This window comes from Quercus lobata, unplaced genomic scaffold, assembly GCF_001633185.2.
Source record: "Quercus lobata isolate SW786 unplaced genomic scaffold, ValleyOak3.0 Primary Assembly Scq3eQI_341, whole genome shotgun sequence".
Classification (NCBI taxonomy): domain Eukaryota; kingdom Viridiplantae; phylum Streptophyta; class Magnoliopsida; order Fagales; family Fagaceae; genus Quercus; species Quercus lobata.
In genome coordinates this window covers 698-12,208 of record NW_022154856.1, presented here as the reverse complement: position 1 = coordinate 12,208, position 11,511 = coordinate 698, and the positions used below count along the sequence as shown (strand labels likewise).

Sequence of the window (11,511 nt, the reverse complement as noted above, 5' to 3'; positions counted from 1 at the left end):
GTTAGCATTTACAATAAGAATCTATATTTCTATCTTCTCACTCGTGTAAAATTTTTGGTATATTTTATAATAAGAATCTTTTTTTTTTACACGGAAATTTTTTCAAAAATTCCACATTAAATTATTTATTCTACAATATATTTCAATAAAATATTTATTCGTTATTTATATTTTATTATTTTTTCTAATGGTTAGTGTGCTACATTGATGTATGAGTTAAAAAAAAATATAGGATAACAATTGAATAATATAAATCATATGATAGAAAGATGAGGTATACACTATTACTATAACACTTATACTTTTTATACAATTATGCAAAGATTGATGAAACAAACTTCATCAAACTTGCATATAGGTCAATTTTTGTAAATTTTTTCACTTTTTGTATTTTAGCTTCATTGATGGAATTGCTTTCGCTGGGCACCTAAGCAGTGAAATCAAACTTAGTCTGTATTCACAACCAAAAAAAACCAATTGTACCACTTAGCAAAAACAAAAATTGCTAATATTCAACTTGAGCATTGATTTTTTTTTTCCCAACTATGTTAGAAATTTCTTCATAGGAATACGATGGATTGAATAATGAATGTGGCCATGTGTGACTTGCAAGACCTGTCAATCCGTCAAGCACGTCACAAAGGAACGTTGAATGTGGCCATGTAGAAAAAAACCAATTGATGACTATCTGAGACACTCTTCATTACGCTTTTCCAAGTAATTGTATTGGTGGGATCATGATAGTGACAAGGGTCACTTGCACGTGGAGTGTGGACCTTGGTTACAAAGTCTAGCAATCGTTTAATTCACTCAATATCTATCTTAGACATAAAAATCAAATAAATATGAATAATGTTAGAGACACTTACAAATTGCTAATGTAATGAGTAATTATTGATAAAAGAAAAAAAATGATATTAATAGTATGTCTAGATGAATACCAATAAGAGTTCCTCCAAAAAAAAGAGATGAATACCAATAAGAAATTGATCACATTAATATTTTGTAGAAATATTGTAAAATAGTTTATAACTGTAACATTACTCAATAAATATATCTCATGCAAAAATTTCGTTTATTTTAATATAAAATTTTATTTCTTTTTTGACCATTTTTCAAAAACATTCACATAATAATATATTTTTTATTTTTTTAAAATTTAAAATTTATTTAATTATTTCTCTCTCATTTCGTACATCCATCAAACAGCATTCCACAACTAAAAATTAAAACCTTATCAACACCAATATTCTTTAACAATAACGTGGGTTTTGGTCTTTTGGGTGTAGATTACGAATTTATTAATCTTAAAAAAAAAAAAAATTGTCCTTGCTGATAATAATCAATTGAAGCATTAATTTTTTTTTTTTCCTACTATATTAAAAATTTCTTCATAGGAATAAGATGGATTGGACTATAGTTGGCAATGGAAATTTAGAAAAAAATGAATGTGGTCATGTAGAAACTGGAGACCCATGGCCGAATGGCCTTTCCTTTTATTTCACACATTTTTCTTCTTTTCTTCCTTCCACACTCTTCACATCAAGTCACTATAAATGCAAGCACACAAGCTTTGACTTTGTACAACCAACTTCTACTAGTACTGCTCCTAAATACAATTTGAGATTTCGGTTTAAGATCTCCAATGCAATAATTAGGACATCCCTTTGACTCAAGTTGAACATTTGTAGTAATAATCCCAAGTTCAACGACAAATTAATAAGAGACTGTTTTGCTGTTCATGCATAATCATGATACCTTTTGGATGCCATAGAATATCAGTTTGAAGAACTGTCCAAAATGATCACTGTATGAGTCACATGCCTTCTTGATTTCTGGGTCATTGCGTTAAGTCATTCGGAGTGCCATGATTGTCATCACCCAACACATTAAATCTGTTACCAAACCCTCTGTTCCGAATGTAATAAATATGCATCCTTTTTTCCACCTCAATAGGGACCTCAATCCCCGTGCCATGATTGTCCCTCCTAAAAGATAAAATTCTTATTAAACCCAATCTGATCGACCGGTCAAATTGGATTGGAATTAAGAATAGTATTAGATTATTAGCACAACAATTTCGCAAAAACACTTATTTTTTTGATGAACAACTTCGCAAAAATAAAAAAAAAAACCTTAGTAAGTTGATATATGTATTATTTAAACAAAGTCACATAACTCGTTCAAAAAGTCATATGATCAAAACTATATGTGGATGGTTTTAATTGCCACAAAGTAGGTTAAAGGAATATAGCTCTAAACTAGTTTGGAACTGAATGTTTTCCATCATTAAAGTAATTGGTGGAGCATTGTTTGGTTATAGATTCTGATGACTAGTTCAAGTATATGATATCCCTCTCTTGGGTTTATTTATACATATTTATGTTTTTTTAAAATAAATTTTGTATAATATCTTTATGGGTTAGGTTTAAATTACACATGATATAACTGGATGTAATGTTATACAACTCCAAAACTTTCTATAAAAAAATTCTAATTAACTATGAATATATATTTAAAATATTAAGTCATTTTCTTATGTCCTTTTATTTATTTTTTTTAGTTATACAGTGTTATTTATTACCTATTTATGATTACATTTTTTTTTAAATGATTCCAATGCCTGTTGTGGATAGTTATAGCCATCGACCCATCTCCTCACAAGCATTCCATGCATCTATGCTACGTTGCTAACTGTTTTTCTTTTTAAAGTCTTAATAGTAACTATATAAACTCAAATATAATGCTTTTTTTTTTCCTTCCAAACTCATTCAGTAATTTAACCCATGCATCACACTGGTTAAATGACTAGTGTGTATATATATGTGTGTGTGTGTGTGTGTTTCAAATAAAAATTACCTATTCTTTACATGATATCCGGCAAGATCGGCCACATGACTCAAAGCAGCTTTCCATGTTTCCACCTTCTCCTTGAAATGTTTTTCATGTTTAACAAGTGAAAATGTTCCTATTTGTTTTCGCACATCAGATGGATCCACATTGTAAAAAATAGGGAAAACTGTTATTTCCTTTTTTGTCTCGCAGTCAATGATCTCTACAAGTTCATCTAAGCACCAAGTGGAAAATGCATAATTTTCTGAGAGAATGACTATGGCAAATTTGGATTCTTTGATCGCTCTAAGGAGTTCTGGTTTAATAGTTTTTCCTTTCTCAAGTTTTTGATCATTCTTAAAAGTGTTAATGCCCTTCTCTACTAATGCATAATATATAAAGCCCGTAGCAGTATTGCGAGTGTCCTCACCACTAAAACTCAAGAAAACATCATACGTCCATTTGCTAGTAGAAGAAATAGAAGAACTTGGGAAAGATGATGAACTTGAAGCCATTGAATCAAGGAATAGATCTGCATGGAAAAAAAAAAATCAATTAGAACTGAAGAAAAATTGAAAAGAAAATAAATTATGAAAGAAGAAAAACTATTTGATGCAATGGTTTGAATCTTTCCCTTCATCAGATGAGTCAAACATTACCCCTTTTTTTTGTTCCTTATGAGAAAGAGAAACCACAAATAAAGTCACACTGTTCAAAACTCAGGGGCAAGTGTTGGGTATGTACGACAAAGATGGTCTAGGTACAGATAATTTTTTTTCCCAAGCCAACAGCAGAGCAAAGTAGACATTGTTCATAAAACCATGGCTATAACAAAGGAACAAGACAGAGAAACTTCTAAAATAAAAAAAAAATAAAAACAAAAAAAGTAGCATTAAAGCTATACTTGAGTAGAGAGTAAAAAAAGAGGCATAAATAAACAAGCATTCACAGCCAAGTGAGCCAAGGTCTCAGTAAACACAATACAAAAAATAGAGGAACATGGAAAAAACAAAAAATATCAAAATAAAACCCAACAAATGGAGGGGCTGATTTTGGGCCTCACCGGAAACAAAAATTGGTGAACGGAGCTGTGTATATCTCGGGCTGAAGGTGCTAATCAGCGGAATTGGAGCTCTGCTTCAGTTATTGAAGTGTGCTGTGGGTTTGGGAGAAGGAAAAGGGAAAGTGAGATGAAAGTAGTGAACAAGCATGGGTAGTTGAGGAAGTTCTTACAAAATATGAAAGTTCAAAAACGTGTACAAAAACACCTTTGAACGTTTAGACCCCCAAATTACAACTTAATCAATTCAAGCAATATCTCAAACAACTAGTGTGCGGAAACTTAACATATGCTATCATACGAAATTGATTAAATACTATCTAAGCCATAACAGATTAATATCCATAGCAGATAAATAAAAAGGCAAAGATAGAGAGGAAGGAAGATGCAAACACAAAGACAACACGCGATGTGTTATCGAAGAGGAAACCGAAGCCCTCGGCGAAAAACCTCTCCGCCGCCTTCCAAGCGGTAATCAATCCACTAGAAAATATAGTTGGGATACAAGGACAACAATAGACCCTCCAAGCCTAATCTACCCAGTGCACCTAAGCCCTCCAAGCTTCTTGCTCCAACGAGGTTACGCCGAACCTTTTTCTTTTCTAGCTTCCCGGATTCCGCTACTAGACCATAGCATCAACCAATGAAGATTGGTTCCTTCCTAACTGCTTCCCAGAAATCCAAACAGCAGACTCACAATGAAGATGATGGTGAGAACCTGGTTTGGTATAATGCCTCTCAAGGATTTGACAATGGAGAGGAAGAGAGTTGAGGAATTTGAAAAGTCTCTAAGGTATAGATTGTGTGTGAATCAATCTAGTTTTTCTCTAGGGTTTCTCTCTCAAAATTCTCTCTGGAAGCTCTCTTTCAATCGTGGGTAATAGGGGTATTTATACTAGAGTGGAGAGGAATGTGAAACGTCAGGTTTTTACAAAACAGGGGTGGCTCGCGACTTGACCTCGCGGCTTGACTAAGTCGCGAGATCCAGTTGCGAGATAACCGTATGGCCAGTTGTCCTGTTTTGTCCTGTAGTGCTCCAGCTAGCATGACTGTTCATCTTCCAGCATGCTTGGCACGTGTGCTGCTTCTGGCGGCTTGCAGCCGCGAGTCCCAGCCGCGACACTCTGTTTTCTTACACACTCTTGAGCAAACTTCACTCTATCTCACTCACTACCCTTACATCAAACCCACCTAAATATAGGGTTACTAAATGCTGAATTACAAGCAAATTTGGCACGGAATAAAGCTAATTAGATGGTTGAATAAATTCAACCTTACAAAATATTCGTTAAAACCTTTTATATTATGTTTAGTTGCACTGGATGAGAGGAAGTAGAAAATGGGAAAATTGATAGAAGCTGGGGATTCCTCACATTTTTCCAAATTTTGTTTCTGTCCGATTTGAAAGAAAAAAGAGAAATGATTAACCTTTTATACAAGATTACTCTTGTACCCTCGTAAAAGTATAAAAAAGTTATGAATATTTTTGTAAAATTACTTTTAATTCTTCCTAATGAATTATTCATTTATAATTTACAAAAAATAAAAAAATAAAATAATTTTTTAGCATTATTTTTTCCTTCGGTTTTTTTTTTTTTCAATTCTATTCCCTTAATTTTTTTTCCCTTTCTTTAAACATAGTGTTAATTTTAGAGAGTAATTGAAAATTTCACACCCCCTTCATAATATTGTATTGTGGTGGACCTCACACAGATTCACGAGTCTTATAGCTGAATATTGAAAAAAATTGAGTTTATTGGTGATATAGGTACTGTTGAAAGTTATTTGGAAAAATGAGGAAAGAGAGTGAATTTCGGCAACGGTGTTGCCGAAATTGCAAGAAAAAGTATGAGAGAGAGTAAAGATAAGTGATGTGATGGAGGAGGGAGAAAAAATTGAATTTCGGTAATGAGATAACCGAAATTCTTGCTGCCCAAGTGAGTGTGAAGTTCCCGAAGTGCTAGTGCTATGTGGAGTGCCCAAAGGGAAACCAATTGTGGCAACCAAGTTGCCAAAATTGTAGGGAAGGGAGGAGAGAGAAAATATGAATTGTGGCAACCAAGTTGCTGAAAATGGGAGGGGGAAAAAAAAAAAAGAATTGTGGCAACCAAGTTGCCGAAATCTTGGGGAGGAATTTAAAAAAAAAAATTGTGGCAATTGATTTGTGACGATGGCATTGCCAAAATGGAGGGAAAAAAATTTGTGGTTGATTTGTGGCATTTTATATAACTAAAATTGATTCCCTAATTATTATAACACATAATAAATAATTAGGCGTAAATGCATTTTTAATCCCTACATTTTGATTTTTTTTTTTCCATTTTAGTCCCTACATTTTATTTTTACCACTTTTAATCTCTAAACCAATTAACGTGGGACATTTAAGTCCTTAAAGCACCATTCCGTTACTATCCAACTCACAAATTCTCCTCACACAAATGCATACGTGGAAGCCCTACTAAAAAACAAATTTGAATGACAATTGAAATCCACAACTTAGGCGCAGAGTTTCCTTGTATGGATTGTGTTACAAAGGCCCTGTTTGGCAGGTGTGTTCTAACACACATTTTCACATTTTAAACAACATTACACACATTTTTATATACTTTTTCACCCACACGTATATAAAAAACACTCAAACAACATTACTCAAACTCCTCTATACATTTGTTCACGCGCATTCTACTGTTTACATGCCTAAATTTACTGTTCAGGTCTGATGAAAAAAAGAGAGAGAGAGAGAGAGACATGTGAAGCACAAAATGCCCTTCCTAAATGCTCACTTTACGTCACTTTGCTTCTTTTGTTAGCTTGCGTCAGCCAAATAAGATGGGTAGGTCAGGTCATAGGTGTAAGTAATTACTTGGTGTGAAAAGTTTTCTTTCTCATAAAAAAAAAAAAATCAATTGTCCCTTCAAAGCGTTAATGTCTCAAAAACACTCAAACAACATTACTCAAACTACTCTATACACTTGTTTACGCGCATTCCACCGTTCACATACCTAAATTTACTGTTTATGTCTCATGAAAAAATAAAAAAAAAAAGAGAAGAGAGACATGTGAAGCACAGAATGCGCTTCCCAAATGCTCACCTTATGTCATTTTGCTTCTTTTGTTAGCTTGCGTCAGCCAAATAAGATGGGTAGGTCAGGTCATAGGTGTAAGTAATTACTAGGTGTGAAAAGTTTTCTTTCTCAAAAAAAAAAAAAAAAAGATCAATTGTCCCGTCAAAGCGTTAATGTCTCAAAGTCTCAAACGACTCTTTTTAATCCATGAAATAGTGACTATGCAACTTTTCTATCATCTATGATATGTAGTGCAAAGTGACATAATGGGTCTCAAAATGCAAATTTCCTATAACGGATATTATTTTTACCTATTAAATTATTGTTTCCCAAACTAGGAAATGGCACTTTGGAATTTAGATGGACTCCACATGGTACTCATGATAGCATGTGATAGTTGATTGTATTAGGACCCAATATGTGACAAGTTTCACATCAACTTTTCTGCCCCATCAATATGTGGCATTAGCAAGAACAAAGAGCGAGGGAGAGGGAGAAAAGCTCAGATTTTTATAGAGAAGAGATAAGTATCAATAGAAAATGTCAGCAAAGGATAGAGATAAGATTCACTGAGATTTCAAGAGAGAGAGAGAGAGAAGATTATGTTACAATAAAAAATAGGCGAAAAACTCATTTTCGTCCCTACATTTTCACGCGATTTCCACTTTGATCTCTGTTTTTTTTTTCCATTGCTTTTAATTCTTATCCTGAAAAATGCGTCTCGTTTTAGTCATTTCCATTAGTGCCCTAACGGCCCCATCTTACGTGGTAGATAGAACTATTAAAATAATAATAATAAATTTTATTTTGACATTAAAAATGCCACATCAGCATTTAAATTAAAAAAATTAATTTATTAATTTTAATTAAATAAAAAAATAAAAAACAGAATTAAAAATAAAAAATCACATGAATTGATATCTAAGTGTGTCTTGAACGAGAACAAGAAGAACATAATCCCAGATCTAAAAATACAAACCCAAAAATTAAAATCCAGAAATTAAAATTTTCAAAATCACAATTTTCTCAACCCAGCAAAATCATCAAATCCTAAAGCCCCAAAGTACCAAATCAATCCAAAAATATAACAAATCCAAACAAAAAAAAAAATCTCAAACTCAGAAAAACCCATCAACCATCACGTCTGAAGCAAGCCATGAACCTAGGGACAATCACAGTGACCAAACCCACCAAAAAATCACAAACCCATACATTCCGAGCAAGAATCAGAAGCGCAAGCACTAGAAGAAGCAAAGGTTGAGGCTTTAGCTGAGGATGAAGATGAAGAAGAGTCACTGTCTGGGACGCCTTGGGAAGACGAAGAGATAGTGACCCATGAAAGATTCGAACCCGAAGAAGAAGAAGACGACCCGAATACCCACGAGAAGGAGCCGGGTATGGAAGAGTCAAAGTTCCGAGAAAGTCAACAACGAAAGCCTGAGAGAGAAAGAGAAAGCTCAGTGTTACTAGATTGCTTGCTTCTAATGATGTGTGAGCCAAAGATTTCCATGGAGGTATCCAAAGAAACCTGGGTTTGGTCACTGTGATTGTTCCTGGGTTCGTGGCTTGCTTCAGATGTGGTGGTTGATGGGTTTTTCTGAGACTTTCTTTGTTTAGATTTGTTGTGTTGTATTTTTGGATTGATTTGGTACTTTGGGTATTTAGGATTTGATGATTTTGCTGGGTTTGAGAAAATGGTGGTTTTGAAATTTTTAATTTTTGGATTTTAATTTCTGGGTTTGTGTTCTTAGATCTAGGTTTGTATTCTTAGATCTAGGTTTGTATTCTTATTGTTCTTGTTCAAAACACACTTAAATCTCAAATTATATGATTTTTTATTTTTAATTCTGTTTTTATTTTTTATTTAATTTAAATGTTGATGTGGCATTTTTTAATGCCAAAATAAAATTTTTTATTATTATCTTAATAGTTCCATCTGCCACATAGGACGGGGCCGTTAGGGCACTGACGGAAAGGAATAAAACAAGATGCATTTTTCAAGATAAGGACTAAAAACGGTGGAAAAAAAAGATAGGAAACAAAATGAAAATTGCGTGAAAATGCAGAGACGAAAATGGGTTTTTTGCCTAAAAAATATTTAAATAATATGTTGGTCATAGACTCACGAGTACAATGAGAAAAATGGAACATGTGAAACAAGAAAGATTAAAAATATAAAATAAAGTTGGATTTTTGTTTTTATGATTTTTGTTTTAATGTTTTAGAAATCAGATGTGTGGCTGTCGTTAGAGAACTTAATGGGCAGGCGGGCTAATGGGAAAAGAGAAAAATTAAAATTGATGGTCTGTACTTTGTTTGACCATTGTGAAATTTATTAAACATCAGCGGTTGAAAACTATCTCTAAAAAAAAGTTTGTTGTGGTTTGTAAGATATGTTTATTTGGCTTTTTGTTTAGGACTAACCTAATTTTTGTGAGGCATGTTGTGGATTCAACTATGTAGTTGGCACCCCTTTCCCTCTCCCTTGTGTGTGTGTTTGTTTCTCAAAAAAAGAAAAAAAAAATTGTGTAGTTGGATGTATCCCTAGCATTATTCATAAGCTAATATTGATGATTTATTGTTGCTAACCTCTAAAGTTGATGTCATAATTTATAAAAATCTTAAAATTAAAATTTGAAAAATCACCAAAATTAGTATTAGTTTATTGCAAATCTCAAATTGCATCTACAGATATAAGATTACGATGCGAATAAATGTGATGAAATTTTATGAGCTTTACGTTAAGCATTGTCCCCCTTTTAGGTTTGTACCCCGACTCCGTCCCTGTGCATTGATACACAGTCCAAGATGTATTGTCAGATGCTAATGATTTGTGTGGTACGCCAAGAGTTATTCGTTGAAAGTACAATAATTTAGTATTGTCGGATACCAAACCAAATGATCATATCAAAACTTAAAAGCAAATCAAATTCAAGAAGTGAGAAAGAAAATATTGTTAGATAAGAGAATTGAAACAAGATATACGGCTTGTTCATACTGAGGAGAGTCAGATTGGTTTTCAAAGTTGGGTCACTAATGCACGTGACCAGGTCACATCAGCTCGAATGCGTGGCAAGCAATGAAAATGTTAGATGTTTGAATAAAAGACAATAAAGAAACCTTGCTAAATGTGGTGAGGCTTTTGATTAACCTTCACTATAAAAACTGGTGAAAAGTCTTTTGAAGAAAATCGAACTCTGAGCATATGATAAACATTATAGTTTAAACCAGTACGTGCATGCCAAACTAGTATGGTATTAACATCATCCAAATTCTTAAGCACTAATCTTATGGGAAATTAACTTCAATAAAAGTTGCTATGGTCTATGGATCACATGGATGCTCAGTTGTTCTGCTTGTGCAGTCAAAATGCTTGAAAATTAAAGGCTCTCTAGTCCAGTCTATGAAAATTGATTAAGGCTCCTTCATCCATGTAACCTTGTTTGAGAGGAATAAGAACTTACATGGAAAAAGAAGGAAATAAAAAAGGACGAGATAAATTGAAAGATAAAAGAACAAGTCATTTAATTTCATGCAAAATTAGATAAGAGAATTGAAACAAGATATACGGCTTGTTCATACTGAGGAGAGTCAGATTGGTTTTCAACGTTGGGTCACTAATGCAAGTGACCAGGTCATATCAGCTCGAATGCGTGGCAAGCAATGAAAATGTTAGATGTTTGAATAAAAGACAATAAAGAAACCTTGCTAAACGTGGTGAGGCTTTTGATTAACCTTCACTATATAAACTGGTGAAAAGTCTTTTGAAGAAAATTGAACTCTGAGCATATGGTAAACATTATAGTTTAAACCAGTACGTGCATGCCAAACTAGTACGGTATTAACATCATCCAAATTCCTAACCCTTTTAAGCCCTAATCTTATGGGAAATTAACTTCGATAAAGTTGCTATTGTCTATAGATCACATGGATGCTCAGTTGTTCTGCTTGTGCAGTCAAAATGCTTGAAAATTAAAGGCTTTCTATTCTAGTCTATGAAAATTGATTAAGGCTCCTTCATCCATGTAACCTTGTCTGAGAGGAATAAGTACTTACATGGAAAAAGAAGGAAATAAAAAAGGACGAGATAAACTGAAAGATAAAAGAACAAATCATTTTCATGCAAAATTCAATCAGTTGTCACATCTACAAAGTAGAGAGAGTACATCAATCATATGGGACTCTTGTTTGTTCTTTGCATGGGAACCGAACCAATTTTCACCAACCACAGTATGAGAGTGTTGGATTTGAACCAAATCTACTCATTATTCAAGTCTTTAAGGGCAAATATGTAATTAAAGCCCTCATTATGAAAAGACGTTAACACCCTTCCTTCGCAAACCAATTTTCTATCTCATCAAACCAATTCGCCAAGCTCACCACTCACATGTTAGCATTTACAATAAGAATCTATATTTCTATCTTCTCACTCGTGTAAAATTTTTGGTATATTTTATAATAAGAATCTTTTTTTTTTACACGGAAATTTTTTCAAAAATTCCACATTAAATTATTTATTCTACAATATATTTCAATAAAATATTTATTCATTAT

General features: G+C 33.2%; 1 protein-coding gene and 1 long non-coding RNA gene across 2 annotated transcripts; both read right to left on the bottom strand.

Moving 5' to 3' along the window:
• Positions 1–1,433: 1,433 nt before the first annotated feature.
• LOC115973515 lies at positions 1,434–2,078 on the bottom strand. Its single transcript, XR_004087753.1, has 2 exons — positions 1,759–2,078; positions 1,434–1,609 (listed from the first exon to the last, which is right to left on the bottom strand). It is a non-coding gene; the product is annotated as an uncharacterized LOC115973515 (long non-coding RNA).
• A 777-nt stretch (positions 2,079–2,855) lies between these two features.
• On the bottom strand, positions 2,856–3,347 carry LOC115973511 (TMV resistance protein N-like). Its single transcript, XM_031093777.1, has one exon. The coding sequence runs from the start codon at positions 3,345–3,347 to the stop codon at positions 2,856–2,858; it is 492 nt and encodes a 163-aa protein (XP_030949637.1).
• Positions 3,348–11,511: the final 8,164 nt, after the last annotated feature.